The sequence below is a fragment of the Lissotriton helveticus genome, chromosome 11 (assembly GCF_964261635.1).
Source record: "Lissotriton helveticus chromosome 11, aLisHel1.1, whole genome shotgun sequence".
In the NCBI taxonomy this organism is placed as follows: Eukaryota; Metazoa; Chordata; class Amphibia; order Caudata; family Salamandridae; genus Lissotriton; species Lissotriton helveticus.
The window spans coordinates 64,568,597-64,589,057 of NC_136072.1; the positions used below are offsets into that span (position 1 = coordinate 64,568,597).

The window sequence follows — 20,461 nt, forward strand, 5'->3', positions numbered from 1 at the left end:
CTCAACGCCACAGCCCCACTCAACGCCACAGCCCCACTCAACGCCACAGCCCCACTCAACGCCACAGCCCCACTCAACGCCACAGCCCCACTCAACGCCACAGCACCACTCAACGCCACAGCACCACTCAACGCCACAGCATCACTCAACGCTGATAAAATTATCCCTATCAAAAATAATATTCCCTTACCTTCTTCTCCTTCTCCACTTCCTTCACCCCCCAGAAATCCCCACTACATGAATGTTTTTCCCCCAATCTCTCTCACTGAGTTTCATTCGTTATTGCACAAAGTTAGTTCCGGCTCCCCCAATGATTGTTGCCCCGCCCAAATCCTTAAAGAAATTTTTCTGGCCTGCCCTGACCCTCCACTGGCACTACTTAATAACTCGTTGGCTACTGGAGTGGTTCCGGACTCCTTCAAACAGGCAGTTGTGATACCGATCCTAAAAAAAAACAATGCTGACCCTACGGTCTTGAGCAATTATAGGCCCATTTCCCTTCTCCCCTATTTAGGAAAGCTTTTGGAGACATACATCACTCGCTGTCTGAGTGCCTTCATTGAGAGCTCGTCTTTTCTGGATGCCCAACAGCAGGTTTCCGCCCACTCCACTCTACTGAGGCGGTCATTGTAGCTGTTATGGACACCCTGAGAAAGGGCGCTGACAATAACATCTCCCAAGCTCTTGTCCTATTGGACTTGTCGGCAGCCTTTGACACGGTCGATCATGCAATATTGATCGACCGTGTCAACAATGCTGGCATCCAGGGCGTAGCTCTCGAATGGGTCAGATCCTTCCTGGACAAGCGATCCCAGGCCGTACATTTGTCTACCTTCTCTGCTTCCTACTCCACTCTTTCCTGCGGAGTCCCTCAGGGCTCTGCCTTATCTCCTCTGTTATTTAATTTGTACATGCAGCCCCTAATAGTTTCCCTTCGCAAATCCTCTGCCACAATCTTCAATTATGCGGACGATCTGCAGTTAATTTTCCTCATTGACACTTCCCTATCCTCCCTTACCAGCTTCCAAACCACCATGTTAGACATATCGGAATGGATGTCTCACAGCCAGCTCAAATTAAATCCCACCAAGACTGAGCTTGTGCTGGTGGGCGGGTCAGCCAACCCTTGGAATGACAGCTTTTGGCCTTCATCACTAGGGCTTCCTCCTCGCCCCGTCAATTCTGTGAGGTGTCTTGGCGTAGTCATCTCTGGTGATCTATCCATGAGGCCTCAGATTAGTGCTGTGACAGTGTCCTGCTTCTTCAATCTGCTAAGGATACGTAAAATTAGTAGATTCCTCACCAGAGACGCACTCATTCTTGTCATCATGGCCCTTGTTATGTCTAGAATTGACTTTGCCAACACTCTATACGCAGGAATTCCCGCATACCATCTCCAAAGGTTGCAGCTGGTGCAAAATCAGGCAGCTCGCCTAGTATACCATCAGCCTAAACATCAGCACATCTCGCCGCTGCTGCGGAGCCTGCACTGGCTCCCGGTGGCTAAACGCTGCACCTTCAAACTTGGCTGTACGATATTCAAAGCACTCTCCGACCAGGCGCCTGTCTTTATCTCCTCTAGTTTGAAGTGATACGTACCCACGAGAGACCTCCGTTCCACCTCACACAACCTCTTACTTACCCCGAAAATCAAACGTAAAAAACATGGTGGCCTCGGTTTTTCTTTTTTGGCCCCTAAATTTTGGAACTCCCTCCCGCCCTCTTTCCGACACTGTCCTACCTATGATTGTTTCCGTAGGACGCTGAAGACGTTGCTTTTCCAGTCAGCATTCGAGTAACTCCTGCCCTTGCCCTCCGCATTTGTTATGAGCGCCATGAAACCGTCTGGTGACCGAGCGCGGTATAAATAATTTTAACATAACGCCACAGCACCACTCAACGCCACAGCACCACTCTTAACGCCACAGCACCACTCTTAACGCCACAGCACCACTCTTAACGCCACAGCACCACTCTTAACGCCACAGCACCACTCTTAACGCCACAGCACCACTCTTAACGCCACAGCACCACTCTTAACGCCACAGCACCACTCTTAACGCCACAGCACCACTCAACGCCACAGCACCACTGAAGGCCACAGCATCACTCAGCATCACTGAAGGCCACAGCATCACTCAGCACCACTGAAGGCCACAGCACCACTCAGCACCACTGAAGGCCACAGCATCACTCAGCACCACTGAACGCCACAGCATCACTCTATGCAACCATTCAACAACAACTTGTTCTAAAATGTTCTCTCAATGTTTCAAGCTTTATTACAAATGTCACAAAAAGATGTTAATATTTCACTTCTGTTCTTGGATTTTCATCACAATAAAATACACTGAATATAATCTTCTCAAAAATTATTTACAAAACTTTAAGCTATTGCCATTATAAATTACAATAACTTTTATTTAAGTATTAATTATTAAAAAAAATAAAAGCCATTGTTATTTGTAATGTTAATACATCTAAGTCATGTAAATACAACACATATTGCATTACAAATGCTATAGGTGTCACGTTTGCAAAAGTTAAAACTATTGGCATTGTAAATGAAAAAGCTATTAATTTCGTAATTTCCAAAACCGTGCTTTCAGTTTCACGGACGCCAGGCCGTGTCTCCTTTTCTTTTAACTTGTTATTTTTAATGGCCTACACCCAGTGACTGCACCACTTTTAATGTTGGGCCAGGCTACATATTTTCCCAAGTTTACTGACAACGTGGCCTCTGTTTACAGTAGATGCTTGGCCACAGTTACTTCCAACACTTTGCACTGGCACTTCTTGGGTTGCCTTGTCCTACAGCTAAATTCGAACTGTTCTGAACTAGAGTCTCATAATTTTCACAACTTTGCAGTAAAACGATCAAAGAGGTACTAACTTAATTTCGACATCATTATTGAAGTGCAGTTTATCTCGTCTTCCTCAGTACTTCGTACATCTCTCTAGAGATGTGGCCTAACGACCAGGGCTGCCATCTAAGTCACGTAAATACAAAACATGTTGCATTACAAATGCTATAGGTGTCACATTCGCGAAAGTTATAACTATTGGCATTGTAAATGACAAAGCTATCAATTTAGCTATTTTAAAAACCAACACATAAATAAAATATTTGTCATTTACAAGACCAATCGCTCCAACTTTTCTAATGCGAGACCTATTGCATTTCCAATGCTTGTTTTCCTTGTTAGCATTAGGGCCCAGGTAACCCTTGCTGCGCAGGGAACAGGTACAAAGCAACAGGCAGTGAGATGTGGGATTTACTCCTATTTTCTTTTTTATACAAAGGGATAGACAACCTGCTTTGGACCCCATGTCTAGGAGTGATGGGCCAGTGGGCAGAGTAGTAGTTCTCATTTGTGTTACAGATGCAGTAGTATGGGGACTGAGGGATGTAAGATATCAAAATAACCCCAATTAGTATTTTTGTACTATCTTTTCTTGATTATGTTGGGGCCCAGTGCACCACTATTGTGGCAGAGTAGCTTTGTTCCTCGGACCAATAGAAGGGAAAATGTAATCAGGGAAGACACCTTAGCCTAGGCCTCAGAGAGATGACGGAGCAGGAAAAGGGACAAGATGAAGGCCTATTCTTTTCAATAAGTGGTGGAGAAGACAACCACTTTGCAGGGCAGTCACTCTCTTTACTGAAGCAGGTGCAGTGGCATTGGGGCCCAGGAGTGAGAGGTCCACTGCACAACAATGATGACAGCTTGCATTTATAAAAGAGGATCGGGGACTCACTTTTCTGCCTAGCATTGGAAGTGAGGGCACCCTTGCTGCAAAGTGGTAGGGAACATGCCGAAGTTCATTTTATTCTGAAAGGGACCGAGAGTTTGTTCCAAGATTGGAGTGATGGCCGTGCATGGTGGGGAATAGGTGAAAGGCAGAGGACACAGACTGCTACTCAGAGCTGCAGCTATTATTAGTGCAACAGGTGCAGCTGCATTGGGTCTCAGGAGTGGGAGGGGCTCACAACTCCCCAATTATCAGGAGGTGTGTTATTGCTTGACATATTTGCTCTTTTATAAGGATCACATTTATGGTAAATGTAAATGTATAGGCATTTATATAGCGCACTACTTACCCATAGGGTCCCAAGGCGCTTTGACCGCTGCGAAACCCTTCCTGGCTTCCCTGAGAGATGGTCCCTTAATGGGTATCTCCGGATTATCAGCTACAGAAAAAGTACTCCTGAAATGGTAATCCGCCCCTGCGCTCGGTCCGAATATTTCCACTCCCCCAAAGTACTGCCATAAACATTAGGAGGGAGCCCGACTTGAAAACTTCTTGCTCAGGGGGGCTCTCAGCAAAAAAGATTGAAGACCTCTGGGGTAGAGGGTGTTTCTTGGAGAGTCTCTTGCAGAAGTAAGTGAATTTTCAAGGGGGTTTATATATCGCTCGTTAGAAACAAAACTCAAATCCGCTTCTGTGAGAGGCAGGATTATTACACTTTGCGAATGTCAGTACTCCAGGCAATCTGGGAGTGTTCTAGTATTCCAGTGGACTGCTGGGGCCCTCTATGAATCCCTTAAGTCATGAATCTTCTCCAGAGGTAGAGTAAACCGGGGTGATTCAATCTCCCACTATCCCTGCCGTCCTCTGTAGATCGCCCTCTGAGGCCTCATAGGCTTTGCTCTGGTGCAGTCATGCTCACCCATAGACCTCCCTCTGAGGTTGGTGCCGTAGACCTCCCACTGAAGTGGGTGCCATAGACCACCCACTGAAGTGGGTGCCGTAGACCGCCCTCCGATTTTGGTGCCGTAGACCGCCCTCTGATTTTGGTGCCATAGACCGCCCTCTGAGGTTGGTGCCGTAGACCGCCCTCTGCGGTTGGTGCCGTAGGCGGTCCTCTGAGGTTGGTACCGTAGGCCTCCCTCTGAGGTTGGTGCCGTAGGCCGCCCTCTGAGGTTGGTGCTGTAGACCGCCCTCTGCGGTTGGTGCTGTAGACCGCCCTCTGCGGTTGGTGCCATAGACCGCCCTCTGCGGTTGGTGCCGTAGACCTCCCTCTTTGGTTGGTGCCGTAGGCAACCCTCTGCGGTTGGTGCCGTAGACCACCCTCTGCGGTTGGTGCCGTAGACCACCCTCTGCGGTTGGTGCCGTAGACCGCCCTCTGCGGTTGGTGCAGTAGACCGCCCTCTGCGGTTGGTGCAGTAGACCGCCCTCTGCGGTTGGTGCCGTAGACCGCCCTCTGCGGTTGGTGCCATAGACCGCCCTCTGCGGTTGGTGCCGTAGACCTCCCTCTTTGGTTGGTGCCGTAGGCCACCCTCTGCGGTTGGTGCCGTAGACCGCCCTCTGCGGTTGGTGCCATAGACCGCCCTCTGCGGTTGGTACCATAGACCGCCCTCTGCGATTGGTGCCATAGACCGCCCTCTGCGGTTGGTGCCGTAGACCGCCCTCTGCGGTTGGTGCGGTAGACCTTCTCTGCGGTTGGTGCCGTAGACCGCCCTCTGAGGTTGGTGCCGTAGACCGCCCTAGGAGGTTGTTGCTCTGTATGCTTTGTTCTGGAGGAGCCCTGCTCGCCCGTAGACTGCCCTCTGAGAACGGTGTTCCATGTGCCATGCTCAAGAGCAGCCCAGCTCACCCATAGACCACCCTCTGAGGTTGGTGCCTGTGTGCTTTGCTCTAGATCAGCTCTGCTCACCTGTAGACCGCCCTCTGAGGATGGTGTCCTGTGTGCTTTGCTCTACAGCATTCCTGCTCACCTGTAGACCTGCCTCGCTTGCACTTGACTGACATTTTCCTTCTCTCCCTACAGCTGGTGTCCGCAGAGGGATCGCACTCGGATGGTGGGTCAGTCTGTGCGGATCACATGTCGGACCTGCCTCCCCCCATCGAGAGGACGGGTGGAATTGGAGACTCACGACCGCCTTCCTTCCAGTAAGTCTCACAGTGCATAAATGGAGATGAATGAGTGAATGGATTTGTAGCTCCGCTCTGCTCACCTCACTTCTCCTACATATTACTCAGGTCTGTATAATTCCAGGGCATGACATCTCCTAGCGCCTCCTCCCCCCCACCAGCAAAATCAGGGAAGGGTGGGCATTTAAATTGCATTTATATAGTGCTTACTTCCCCTGAGGAGGCCTTGAAGCACTTTATGGTGTATAGCACACTACTCGGGAGCCACACAGGGTTGTAAGACAGAGGCACTCGTGGCTAAACCTAAAGTGCTGCCCGAACAACGAATGCATCTGAACAATGCATTCCTTTACCACGCGTGCCTTTACCATGCAAATTCGTGGTGAAGGCATGTCTGGTAAGGGGATATGTGTGGTAAACATCACACCCCAGCCCTCCCCCCGCCCTGAGCCCTAAAAACGACCTGACCCCCCTCCCCGAGACCTTAAAACAAGCCTGACCCCCTGAGCTACAAACAACCCCAACCTCCTCTGAGCCTTAAAAACAACTCAGATCCCCCTAAACCAACCCCAATACCCCCCAGCCCCGAAAACAACCTGACCCCTAAAAACGACCCCAACCCTGAGTCTTAAAAAACTACCCAAAACCCTTAAAAACGACCCCCCAAAACCCCGCCTCAGCCCCACTTACCAGACACGTCCATGCCCTATCCTTCCCTTTCCTGTGCCCGCCCATCCACGCACCTAGACCGCATGCTGCCGTAACCACGCATATGTGTGTTTAAGGCAAGCGTGGTTCCGCTTGCGGGGAAATGGCATGCGTGGCTCAGCTCGCGTTGTAAAGTCCGTTTCCAGTCCCAGAGTGTCAGTTCATTGGGTATCAGAGTTAGTCTTGCATGTTAAAGGAATTGTTGCATGCATTTACTCTAGTTTACCTGTGGTACATTTTTGATTAAGGTGTGACCTTTAGGAGGGAATATGTGAGAGCAAATGCTGTCTAGACTTAATAGGTATTGTTAGGTTCAACAACATGGTTTGAAAAAAGCGATTAAGATAGACAGGCATGAGAGGTAGAGTAGAACATCTACAGAATGGGGCGCGCATAAGATAGAAGGGGCGTTCACAATAGGGTAGAGAAAAAGTAAGCTTAATTCAAGGGCGGTTTTTCATGCAGATTTTAGTGGAATATGGCAGGTGGAGATTTTTTGTGATAGCATACAATCTCTGGATGTAAACCTATAGAAAGAAACAATTTAAAATTGTACTCTAAAGGAATGAGATACTCAACAGTCTTTCTACAAAAGTGACGCTTGCGACACAGTAACAACCCAGTGCTTGCTGAGACCCCTCAACGACCGACCTTCAAGCTGTGCAGCTTTTAAGCACATCCCAGTACCCATAATTACAATGACAACACCACCATTGCCCCCTGTATGCAGGCTATACTTTCAAATCTAGGAAGACCCCCTCCCATACACATTTGTACCTGCTACCGAAGTATATTCAATAGATGTTATAACTAGTCCCCCGATGTACTGCAAACCCCGCCCAGGAGCCAATGATAACATTCCAGTGCTGCACCGCAAGAGAGGAGGCCTTGACCTAGAGACAAGCTAACAAGAGAGTAATAAAACAGGTAACCACAAACAGCAGGGAAGGAAACTAGAGGACCTGAGGGAACCAAACAGGAGAGAAAACCAATGTGAACGGATGGAACAAGCCGAGTGCAAACTGAACTGAATAGCGAAGAGTCACAACAAGGACTGTTGCCTAAAGGTGAGGTTTAAATACCTGGCTTGTCACTATTGACTTGGAAGCCTGCCTGACTGTGCTGGTCCACTCATAGTTGGGGCTGTGCATGTGAGTCTGGGCAGTGTCGTTTTACAGGTATGAGTGTGTATTTTACACTGTCGTGTGTACCATCTCTTCCAAGTTCCTAGTCTTCTGTGTCGCGAGGTGACCCATGACCTGACAATGCTGCTTTCAACAGACTGAGTAAGGATATCCATGCATACTTTCACTGGAGATGCTATTCTGTGACTACTCCTTTACTAGCCAATCATCAACACGCATTGCTTGGCTATTTTTCTGCATTAGAGAAGGATCTCTGGTTGACGTTTCAAGGTAGATAGTCTGAATACACATCTGAAGTGAAATTGACGGACCTACATCAAAGAAATCAAGATGTAATTGAGTAAGTTGCTTGATTTAAGCACTTATCAACCACCTTTGACTGAAATGGTAATTTCCTAGTGGCATAGAGTTAAGAGATGGCGTAAAAATGAGTTGGCATGAGTTGCTATACTTATTTATTCAGCCTTGATTGATTTTGCGTTAGAGATAGAACAAAGACACCAGTAAATTAAGCAAGAAAGATGGTCTGAGCAGAAGCATAATTCTTCCCATACCTAGAACCCCATTCGACCTGTCCTGAGAAGACAACCTCTGAAAAATTCAGACAGTGATTGATGCAGATAGGCTGTAGTCGAAGGTCACCTCTAGCCAAAGAGTAAAAAGACCACCACCAATCAGAATTTCCCTGCCTATATTGTGGAAAACAGAATCCGTATACAAAACATTGTCCTATGCGGGCCAGGTTCAAACTTGAAAGAAGCACCTAGTCAAGCCTAAAGTTAAATCCGGTCACCTTGGCCCTGCTGAATAATCCAGAAAGTTGCAAAAAAGACAGTTGATGGACAGAATGTAGAACAATGTCATACATTCATCCCAGTACAAGGATCTGGGCCTAAATCCATCGTTTTTTTGCACTCCACACCACCCAGGGTTAGACACTGGCTATATGCAAATCAACTCTGACCCTGTGCCTCATGGGAACAGTCCAGTCCGAACTACCAAGCCATGTCTTTCCCAGACCGGAATCAAGCATCCAAGGACCGGTTTCTGGCTATCAGCCTTCATCAGCCTGGATAGCTTGAAAAAAAAAAAAAAAAAAAAAAAATCTCTGTACTGGGGTGAATGTATGACATTGTTCTACATTCTGTCCATCAACTGTGTTTTTTGCAATTTTCACCCCGAGTGGGCTGGGTATGCTCAGACGTGAGTCCCAGGCTCTCCACACCACTGGAGTCAAGCTATCCAGGCTGATGAAGGCTGATAGCCAGAAACCGGTCCTTGGATGCTTGATTCCATGTCTGGGAAAGACATGGCTTGGCAGTTCGGACTGGACTGTTCCCATGAGGCACAGGGTCAGAGCTGATTTGCATATAGCCAGTGTCTAACCCAGGGTGGTGTGGAGTGCAAAAACACGATGGATTTAGGCCCAGATCTCTGTACTGGGGTGAATGTATGACATTGTTCTACATTCTGTCCATCAACTGTGTTTTTTGGAATAATCCAGAAAGAGCAAGAGATTATTTTTTGCCAGTGGTTTAACAGCTTCCTTTTGTCAACAACTACCAGTATCAGTTTTGTCTCCCAGAAAGAAGGGTATTTAAGACTATGTATTTATTTTAGAGATTTCAAGTCTATAGCCCTCATAAATCTATATGCGTCTTCAGAGGAGCCTGTTGGTGTGCTAAGAATTATTTAAAGGAGAGCCTATAATCATCTTAGAATTTGACAAGGAGGTGAGCAGAGGTCTGCTTCTACACACAATTTACAAAATATGAATATCTCTCATTGCTGTTTGGTTTGTGCAGTGCAATCTCAACCTTTCAAATGATGATCTATGAAGTGTTCCAAGACTGTAATGGGGCAAATTCCTTGTTGCATAGCTAGATGACATACTACTCTATTACACTACATTTTCTGAACATCAAATATATGTTAGATTGGGAGTAAAAAGATCCCAACAAAATCCTTGTTACGCTAAATCAGAAAAATATTTATTTAGTCAAAGAGCAGTTGATTACTTGGGGTACCAATTTACAAAGGAATCACTGTGGATAATAAAAATGTACAGTCAATATTATAATGTTGAAAAATGTTCAGCAATTTCTAGTCTTTGTAAATTTTTATTGGCGATACATGCACATTTTCTCGCAAATGAATACTACCTCTCACTAAATAAGCTGAGAATAAACTGAGAAAGCTTGTGAGAAACACAAGGCCAGATTTACCTATGCTGCAATTCTTGCTCATCTGCCAGAAAAAGAACCGTTTGTACTAGAAAGGAGCACCTCAGACAGTTCTATCAGGGCTATTTTGCTACAACAGAAAAGTGAAAGTGAATTACTTCCCATTAATAACTTCTCTCGCTGTTTAACAGCAGCTGGGATTATTTGTACCATCCAAGAAAAAGAGCTATTTGTGATCCATCGTTCTTTTATGGAATGTGTATGTATCCTGAAAGGATCTCCACATACCACTCTGGTAATTACTGATTACAAGAACTTTTAGCACATGCACACTCTATGGTAAAAGAATCAATGTTTAACCTTCTGATGATTATTCCTCTCTTGTTTCGATTTTCAAGAATGTTCTGTTCCCCGAAAAATGAATTGCAATACACATGTTCTATTTAGAAGTTTAGGAACTCCCTGTAGTATGGACCTTAATATTGTAAACCTCAACCGATAGAAACTATGCTCTAGACAAATATTTGATAATATTTCTCATAACATATGTAAAGATTTTGACATTTCAAGATTAAACTAAAAATGAGCATACCTATTTCAACAAAAACAAGGATTTTTGATATATAAGATAGTGATCTATTTCTCTTTTATGAAGACAACTCTTTCAATAGTGTTATGATAGTCCTTGTGCGTTACATTCTTTTTTTAATAACTGTTTTTAATTGATTTTCCAGTTGTGATCATCACAGTAAAAACATGTAAAATATACAGTCACATCATGATCCCACACACCACGCAAGGCCCTCTGGCCATATGTGGACCATCTTGTGAAGGGATTAACCGCCTAGTCCATAGTAGTCCAAACTTTTGCCCCATATTCCGGATCGCCTTCGCAGGCAGCCTCTGAAGATGTATATGGATCCTCCAATTGCGCACACAGTCCATTACCCTATGCCACTCAAGGAGAGTGGGCAGTGAGTCCGATCTCCATCTCCGAGCAATGTCTCTTTGGCCACCACCATTGCCAGCCCAATCTGGGAACAATCCCCAAGGTTATGCCCAATCCCATCAAGAACTCTCAAGAGTGCCTGTGTGGGTGTTAGGGTGATTGATGGGAGTCTTCAATATTCTGGTCAAAGTGTCAATATGTTGCCAGAAGGATGCAATGGGGAGGGGGGATTGCCACACAACATGGTAAAAGTCGGCGCTAGGGCATGGGCATCTGAGGCATTCTGGAGTCTGAATCCTGCCCGCCCGCCAAAGTCGACACGGAGTAAGGTAGTTAAGTTGTATAGGCCTAAGCCTCAAGGGTAGTGTTATTTCTTAGGGGGCCAGCGTGCCAGAGTCAAGTCTGTGCCTTCGAGTCTCCCAAACCATCTCTCCCATTTCTGTCTTGGGCACTGGAAATCTTTAGGGCATGTATTACCAGAGTGAAGTAGATTTTGGGACACCCCTCCTTTCCCCAGGTTTCCCCATCTATAACTTCGCTTCGAGGGCGCTATGCTCAGGAAGGGTGAGAAACTGAGCTCTGTATTGTTGAAGGGTATGTCACAGATGAAGATATCTGGGAAATTGTGTTACTGAGCAGGCGAAGCACGTCTGAAGGTCCTGGTAGTAGCCAAGGGTCATAATGTAAATCCAGTCCCACTTGGTGAGACCATTTAATTGGGCAGTGTGTGCAAAGTGGCGGTCCTGCGCCAAAACATGGTCTGATGCGTCCGTTTTCTCCCAGCACCTGGCTGAGATGCCTCCTGCCAGCCCTGGAGGACTACCCTTGTAACTACAGGAAGGTTGCTAGGGACTGGGTTGTCATATAGGATCCCACAAAGATCTGTTTTGGTGGGGAGCGACTCTGCGCATTTTGTGTCCCGAAGGTGCCAGTCTTTGAGGGGCTATAACAGCTGTGTGCCCCCACCGTTTTGGTTTTAAAAAAACTGTTGCCTGAGTAGTCTGTTATTTTCGGTTACACAAAATGAGATCCAAATGACCTTTTTGCAATCTTTAAGTCGATCATCTATGTTGTCTGCTTGTCCGATCTGACCTACATTCAAGAATTTGCTGTAAGGACTGGACACAGACATCCATTGATGTTTATCATGGACTTACGAACTGTAGGTAAACAGACAACTACTAATGTAATTGTAGACTATACCATAATAAATGGCAAACATACCTTTGGCAAACTATTAACTCCCCCGTGGATGCCTAGCGGATCATAATCTCCATGCAGAGGTGGCCCACTGTCTCTTTCTATAGTGGGGAGAGCCTTGGTTAGATCGGTTTGCGTCCGTAAAGAACACGCACTGTCAGCAGTTGTGTCTGCTTGAGTTTCCAAGGTGGCTCTCTCTCAGAGACTCTTTTCGTCTCGAGTGGAGCTCTGTCCTGTGTGCCTTTCCGCCCATACCACTCCTGCCCAGAGTTCTCAAGAAGATCAGAAACAACCGGGCAGAAGTCATTCTTGTGACTCCAGACTGGGCATTGAGAGTCTGGTATCCTGAGCTATTGAGCATGAAACTTGATCCTCCGATCAGGCTTCCTCTTCTGGAGGATCTTCTGTTGCAGCAGCAGGGGAGGCGTCTTCACCCGAATCAGTCCACACTCTGCCTTCTTCCGTGGAGATGGAGTGGCGACAAATGGCAGCTTTTGATCTTCCTCCTGAAGTCTGTAATGTCATTTTAGCAGCTAGGTGTCTCTCCACCATGATGGTATACCCCGGCCATTGGAAAATATTTGTGGCATTGTGTGCAGAAAAACACATTGGTCCCCTATTCATTGTGACATTTGTTGACCTTTGTAGGTGACATGTCTCATTACATGTTTCTTGTGCCTCACTCTAACGGTGTGCTATGAGCAGTACTTTAAGATGTACAAATGCACTACAGCATGGGTACTCACAAACTTTCTCTCGGGGGCCAAATTTACAGTGTGGTTTGTGGCAGAGGGCCGCACCGGTGGGGGTGGGGTCAGAGGGGGAGGGGGCGGTGCTAAAACAAAAAGAAAACTTGTGACCATGAGGTTGCACACAGGTCCCTGCAGCAGATGCCTTCCTCCACTGAGCCACCAGACCCAGCATACATACATCGCTCTCTCCCTCCTGCCCTCCCTCTCCATCTCCCTCTCCCTCCTGCCCTCCCTCTCCCTCCTGCCCTCCCTCTCCCTCCTGCCCTCCCTCTCCCTCCTGCCCTCCCTCTCCCTCCTGCCCTCCCTCTCCCTCCTGCCCTCCCTCTCCCTCCTGTCCTCTCTCCCTCCTGCCCTCTCTCTCCCTCCTGCCCTCTCTCTCCCTCCTGCCCTCTCTCTCTCTCTCTCTCCTGCCCTCTCTCTCTCTCTCCCTCCTGCCCTCTCTCTCCCTCCTGCCCTCCCACTCCCTTCTGCCCTCCCTCTCCCTCCTGCCCTCCCTCTCATCTCTCTCTCCCTCCCTCTTCCTCCGTCCCAACTCTCCATCTCTCTCTCCCTCCTGCCCTCCCTCTCCCTCCTGCCCTCCCTCTCCATCTCTCTCTTCCTCCTGCCCTCACTCTCCCTCCCCCTCTGTCATCTCACTTTGTGTGTGTCTGTGTGTCAGCCTTCAGCCCGGGCTGAGACAGCTTCCTCAGCGCGCACACACAGACAGCCGCACCAAAGTACTTAGCAGGTATTTAAAAGACCATTTACATATTATTGAGGCTTTGTTGTAGCGCCCCTGCATCTCCACTCTGACAATCACCGCTCGCCCGGCCCCACAGAGCAGAGGCTTTGACGTATTTCACCTCTTAGAGCCCCTGCATCTCCACTCTGCTCTGTGGGGGCCGGGGGAGCAGTGATTGTCAGAGTGGAGATGCAGGGGCGCTATGAGGTGAAATACAACAAAGCCTCTGCTCTGTGGGGGCCGGGGGGGCAGTGATTGTCAGAGTGGAGATGCAGGGGCGCTATGAGGTGAAATACAACAAAGCCTCTGCTCTGTGGGGGCCGGGGGAGCAGTGATTGTCAGAGTGGAGATGCAGGGGCGCTATGAGGTGAAATACAACAAAGCCTCTGCTCTGTGGGGGCCGGGGGGGCAGTGATTGTCAGAGTGGAGATGCATGGGCGTTAAGAGGTGAAATACAACAAAGCCTCTGCTCTGTGGGGGCCGGGGGAGCAGTGATTGTCAGAGTGGAGATGCAGGGGCGCTAAGAGGGGAAATACAACAAAGCCTCTGCTCTGTGGGGGCCGGGGGGGCAGTGATTGTCAGAGTGGAGATGCAGGGGCGCTAAGAGGTGAAATACAACAAAGCCTCTGCTCTGTGGGGGCCGGGGGAGCAGTGATTGTCAGAGTGGAGATGCAGGGGCGCTAAGAGGTGAAATACAACAAAGCCTCTGCTCTGTGGGGGAGCAGTGATTGCCAGAGTGGAGATGCAGGGGCGCTAAGAGGTGAAATACAACAAAGCCTCTGCTCTGTGGGGGCCGGGACAGCCGTGATTGTCAGAGTGGAGATGCAGGGGTGATAAGAGGGGAAATACAACAAAGCCTCTGCTCTGTGGGGGCCGGGGGAGCAGTGATTGTCAGAGTGGAGATGCAGGGGCGCTAAGAGCTGAAATACAACAAAGCCTCTGCTCTGTGGGGGCCGGGGGAGCAGTGATTGTCAGAGTGGAGATGCAGGGGCGCTAAGAGGGGAAATACAACAAAGCCTCTGCTCTGTGGGGGCCGGGGGAGCAGTGATTGTCAGAGTAGAGATGCAGGGGCGCTAAAAGGGGAAGTACAACAAAGCCTCTGCTCTGTGGGGGCTGGGGGAGCAGTGATTATCATGAGTCCTCTGAGTCAAGCGCTGCTGCGGTGATGTTTGCCAACACTAATAAATAATTTTTTTAAGCACAGGTAAGATTGTCTGCAAGGTCCATGGGCCGCCAAGGCAGGCTTGCCGGGCCGCTGGCGGCCCGCGGGTCGTACTATGAGTACCCCTGCACTACAATAATGTTGCCTAGTAATTCTGTTTCAGAAAAAATGTGAGGGATTTCTATGATCATATGGAGTAACGAAAGGCAAAGTCTTAAACCCTAGGTTACTATTTCCAGTTTATATTACTTGCCATCAAGTTTTTATTCTGTTCCTTTTACCTCTGAAGAGCTGGATTTGGCTTTTATAACCTTAATAAAACATCTAGTATAAGAACAAGTAGAGTGTTTCAGGGGAAGATGGTGGATTGGTATACACCCTTAATTATCAAGGGCCCTTCTCCTAGGTGTGCGAAACTTAGCATATTTTAATTGCTTATGATTACTAACTAACCAGGCACTCTTTGCTAAAGGGTTAAAGTTGTGAATATATTGAATTTCTTCTTGGGTTAACCTACCTTAGTTTAGAACATTTACACGTTTGGTTTGGCTGCCTATAACTTCTCAGCCTATATTCTTTTCTTTTTGCTTAGTATAAATCTCATCCTCTGTGCCTTGATTGTCCCCTCCTAGAAAGGCCCTGTGTAAGTACCAATGTGTCTCCAGGTCTCCTCCACTTTGAACAAATTCTTGGTTTACTATTCAATTTGCCGCACCATGTTCTGCAGTTAATTGTAAAATCTTAAAACACTCCTCCTAAAAGTTGCTCCCAATCAGTAAGTGCCCTTAACCCCTTGCGCGCTGTGCACATTCCCCCGCTGTGCGGGCGAATTATTTAGTGGGCGTGGTTCGGACGGCCCTCGGCTGTCCTACGCACACGCCCACCGTGACATCGGACGGCCGGGGGCATCCGAAGCATGCGATATGTTAAATAATGTGGCAACTCTGCCTCTGTTTAGGTACGGTGAGTTTGCATTGTTTTGTTCTTTATCCTAAATCTGAACGCAGCCCACATTTTCCCGAAGAAGTGTTGGTTCTAAATCTGTGTTAACATAACAGCACTAGTCTCTTAGTGGTCAACACCTACCAACTGGCATTGACCAGGTGTTTGTACTTAACTGTAACACAAAAGTCTGGGAGTGTATTGGTGATCAGGAATTCGTAAATGAGAATTGACCGATTATTAATATCACCTCCCCGCCCCCAAGTTAACCAGCTATCCCATTTACTAACAAGCATTTGCAATGCAATAGGTCTCGCATTAGGAAAGTTTGAGCTATTGGTATTGTAAATGACACATTTTTTATTTATGTGCTTGTTTTGAAAATAGCGAAATTAATAGCTTTATCATTTACAATGCCAATAGTTTTATCTTTCGCAAATGTGACACCTATAACATTTGTAACACAATATGTGTTGTAGCACTGAGTGGTATTTGGAGTGTATGTTGCATTGAGCGTAGTGTAATTATGTGGCATGTAATTATGTGGTACTGAGTGGGATTTGAAGTGTATGTTGCATTGAGTGCTGTGTAATTATGTGGCGTGTAATTATGTGGCACTGAGTGGGATTTGGAGTATGTTGCATTGAGTTTAGTGTAATTATGTGGTGTGTAATTATGTGGCACTGAGTGGGATTTGGAGTATGTTGCATTGAGTTTAGTGTAATTATGTGGTGTGTAATTATGTGGCACTGAGTGGCATTTGAAGTGTATGTTGCATTGAGCGCAGTGTAATTATGTGGTGTGTAATTCTATGGCACTGAGTGGTATTTGTAGTGTATGTTGCATTGAGCGTAGTGTAATTATGTGGCGTGTAATTATGTGGCACTGAGTGGTATTTGGAGTGTATGTTGCATTGAGTGCAGTGTAATTATGTGGCGTGTAATTATGTGGCACTGAGTGGGATTTGGAGTGTATGTTGCATTGAGTGCAGTGTAATTATGTGGCGTGCAATTATGTGGCACTAAGTGGTATTTGGAGTGTATGTTGCATTGAGTGCAGTGTAATTATGTGGATTGTAATTATGTGGCACTGAGTGGGATTTGGAGTGTATGCTGCATTGAGTGCTGTGTAATTATGTGGGGTGTAATTATGTGGCACTGAGTGGGATTTGGAGTGTATGTTGCATTGTGCGCAGTGTAATTATGTGGAGTGTAATTATGTGGTCCCCCCAAAACAGTATCCATAGCGATGTAATTCTCTTCCCAATGAATATTGCAGTGAAGTCATAAGCAATACATTCGTTAATTTATACATATATGGGAAACTGTAACTTTAAAAAAGAGAGTGCATATATTTTACGCAATAGATATAAATAAACAACTGGTTTTAACATGACAGTTATCACCTATTCATTTAGAAGGATCAACCTACTGTATGTTTACATAATCAAACTCAATATACAAGGCATATCAAGAAAAAAAAAATTGGGATAAACACAGAGGAGGTGGTAACAGAATGGGTGGTGGAGGGAGAGCCACAGAGAGCTAAAGAAGAGAGCGAGGTATAGAGGAGGGTACAGAGATATAGAAAAGAGCTGAGTGAGGAGGTAAACGAGTGTGGGGGAGGGGGGACCCAAGGATAGACGCAAATAAAGGCAAAAATTGAGGAGGGAATGGTACAAAATGTGGAGGAGTGAGAGGGGAAGGTCCAACGGGAGATGAAGGAAGTGGGGACGGTAAGTGGTCGGGAGGAGTGAGTTAAGAGACAATGGAAACATTATTGAAAGGGGAGGAATGGTAAAAACTGAGGAGAGAAAAAAAGTGAGAGGAGCAAAGAAACAGAGATAACAAAAGACAGGTGCATGTAAAGAAATCAGGAGGGAGCTAAATTGGTTAAGGGGGCAGATGGGAGGAAGAGAAAAGGGGAAGAATGAAAATAAAATGGGAGAGAAAAAATTCGGCTGAATCTACCCCTGAATGCGAGTGTCCAAAAGAGGAGGGAGCCGACGCCTAGACTTGAACCGGTTTCCCAGTTCCAAAGTCGGCAGCTTTTGCCGTTATGCCACATTCTGACTCAAGTAATAGGGCCTGAACACAAACACGAACATTATTGATCAAAATATTCTCTGAAAAGTTGAGTTCTGTTATTTACAGCTCTGCGCTATGTCCGGGTTTAAGAACACGGGAGCTGGAAGACAATTGCCTGTTTCAGACCGACGCCCGTAAGCATCTTCGTTCATGGAGGGGTCGCGAGCTGAGTGGCGGGAGACTAAAGTGCGAGGACGATGACGGCATCTAAAGAGAGGAGGAGCGCCATGTGGGTCGGCGAGGGAGGATGAATGAGCTAAAAATAAAATGCTGTGGGGTTTGAGCGGCACATGACCCGGCCCTGGCATTTCTCCACACACCTGCCCACAGAAGCATTCTGGCCTTTCTAATGTTATTTCTCTGTAATACTGACCAGTTCCTCGCTCGTCAAGTTGCCAGAGCGCAGGGTTCTCAAGCCCTGCCGCCATGTGGCTCTATCCATTTCGGCTCATGAGATGGGGTTGTTAGACCACTCTAACACTATAGTAATTTAAGGCAAACAGACCCTGGAAAATGAAGAATACGAGGCTATTAAAAGAAGCACTGGTAAAGAGAACAGGTCTTGTTTTTATGTGCTAACACATACAGCAGTAGCGCTTTCAAGTGAGGCACACAGCAGGGAGTCCGCAGGAGCGGACAAACGGGGCTGTAGCTGAAGTTTAATTGTAAGGTAGGAGCGGAGGGCTACCACTAAATATCATTAGGCGATAGGCGAGAGATAAATATTGAGGCCGAGCTAAGACGTGATTAACAAAGTCTCAAACTACTGGCGGAAGAAGGCTCGTGGAAGCAATCCGATGGAGGCAAGGGGCAAAAGTAAATAAAAATAAAAAATAGGAAAAGTTGAGTCAGTGCCCTGGCACAGCTCTGCGTCTCCGAGTGTTCATGTGTTTTTGCAGTTTTATATAGCATGAACTCGACGCGATGGTATAGGAGCGCTTTTTACACGAGCACAAGTTGCATTACACAAGAACACATTTTTGTTAGCAACGGAGATTAAGTGATTTGCCCAGAATCACAACAGGATGTTGAGCCGACGCCTAGACTCGAACCCTGTTTCCCAGTTCCAAAGTCGGCAGCTTTTGCCGTTATGCCACATTCTGACTCAAGTAATAGGGCCTGAAGACAAACACGAACATTATTGATCAAAATATTCTCTGAAAAGTTGAGTTCTGTTATTTACAGCTCTGCGCTATGTCCGGGTTTAAGAACACGGGAGCTGGAAGACAATTGCCTGTTTCAGACCGACGCCCGTAAACATCTTCGTTCATAGAGGGGGCGCGAGCTGAGTGGCGGGAGACTGAAGTGCGAGGAGGATGACGGCATCTAAAGAGAGGAGGAGCGCCATGCATGTGGGTCAGCCAGGGAGGATGAATGAGATAACAAGAATGTGGCGTAATGCCCAGAGCTGCAAGCGAAAAGCTAGAAAGCCAGGTACAAGTTAGAATGTCAGCTCACTATACTGTGACTGTGGGAGAATTAGTTAATGTTCCTGCGGCTTTAAGAAGGCAATGTGTTCTTGTACTATGCAACTAGCTCTCATGTAAAAGTGGTGCCGAAGGGTGTGAAGGATGGGGGTGGGCGGGGAGCGTAGGGGTGGCTCGGGGCCGAAGTAATGACAAAGGGTGTGAAGGATGGGGGTGGGCGGGGAGCGTAGGGACGGCTCAGAGGCCTGAGGCAGAGCGCACCATATGGAGAGGGAGGGGGGTGGCAGTGGGAGGGTGATTGATGGGCGGGGCAGTGCTGGGGAAGCCTTTGATGTGGCCTGGCGGCCGTGGAAGCCGGGCCTTTGAAGTGAAGCTAAGCTTCACTTCAAAGGTGTCGGAGGAATGCGGGCGGCTGTGCACGCGCTTTTAAGCTCAATGCGCATGCGCATTGAGCTTAAAAGTCACGGGCACTGCAAGGAATCGCCACGATTCCTTGCAAGTTAGATAAAGAGTCGATGAGCCCCTATAGTCTCGCTTGCTCGATGCGCATGCGCATCGACAGGCGAGACCTAAAAAGGATGATGCTTAATATTGGAGGTATATAGCGTGCATGTGAGGAGTGAGATGCCACCAGCCATAAACAAAGTTAGAAACATATGTAAGAATTTGGGAATTCCCAAGGAGGTAATGTGATATCAACAACAACAAAGCTTTATTTCGATTTAAAAATATCTTAAAAGCATTTCACAAATTCTTTAAAAACACATTTTAAAAAGGATACACATAAAAGTTGAGTTAGGGGATCTTACAAATACAACTCTCAAAGGGTGCAGTATATTGTACAGGGCAGTATAGTGACTATTCAAATCTCTACATACCACAACCCGAGTGGGTCATTCGTTGTAATTATTAAAACAATAAATAGCATTTTTATACGACACAGACAACTATTAAACACACTGGGGAGGTTAAAAGTGAAATAAACTATCTCCGCTTTGATACAAATAGTATATATATATTTCTTTTTTATATTTTTTCCAACTTCAAGAGATAAAAACTTCAATCGGATCCCATCCCCTTTGATCTTATCACCCAAGCCCAGCTTAGAAATTTAGCCACACCACAAGCGAAAGTTGTATTGGCGTCAGCTTGCAGGATTCTAAGGGCTTCACGATAGTTCCTAGTTCCAATCTGCCGACATATCGGTTTCAGCCACTTAGTTCTTGGGTTGGTATAGGCTGGGCATGCGAACAAAAGATGTGGGACATTTTCGACAATACCTTCACAGTATGGACAATCTAAAGGGGT

At 46.9% G+C, this 20,461-nt stretch overlaps 1 protein-coding gene across 1 annotated transcript in view; it reads left to right on the forward strand.

Moving 5' to 3' along the window:
* The window catches only part of DVL3 (dishevelled segment polarity protein 3), a 449,584-nt gene that overhangs the window by 259,289 nt on the left and 169,834 nt on the right, over nt 1-20,461 (forward strand). Inside the window, exon 3 of the mRNA XM_078667336.1 lies at nt 5,774-5,895. Coding sequence (XP_078523462.1) covers nt 5,774-5,895 — 122 coding nt within the window. The remainder of the gene's footprint in view (nt 1-5,773; nt 5,896-20,461) is intronic.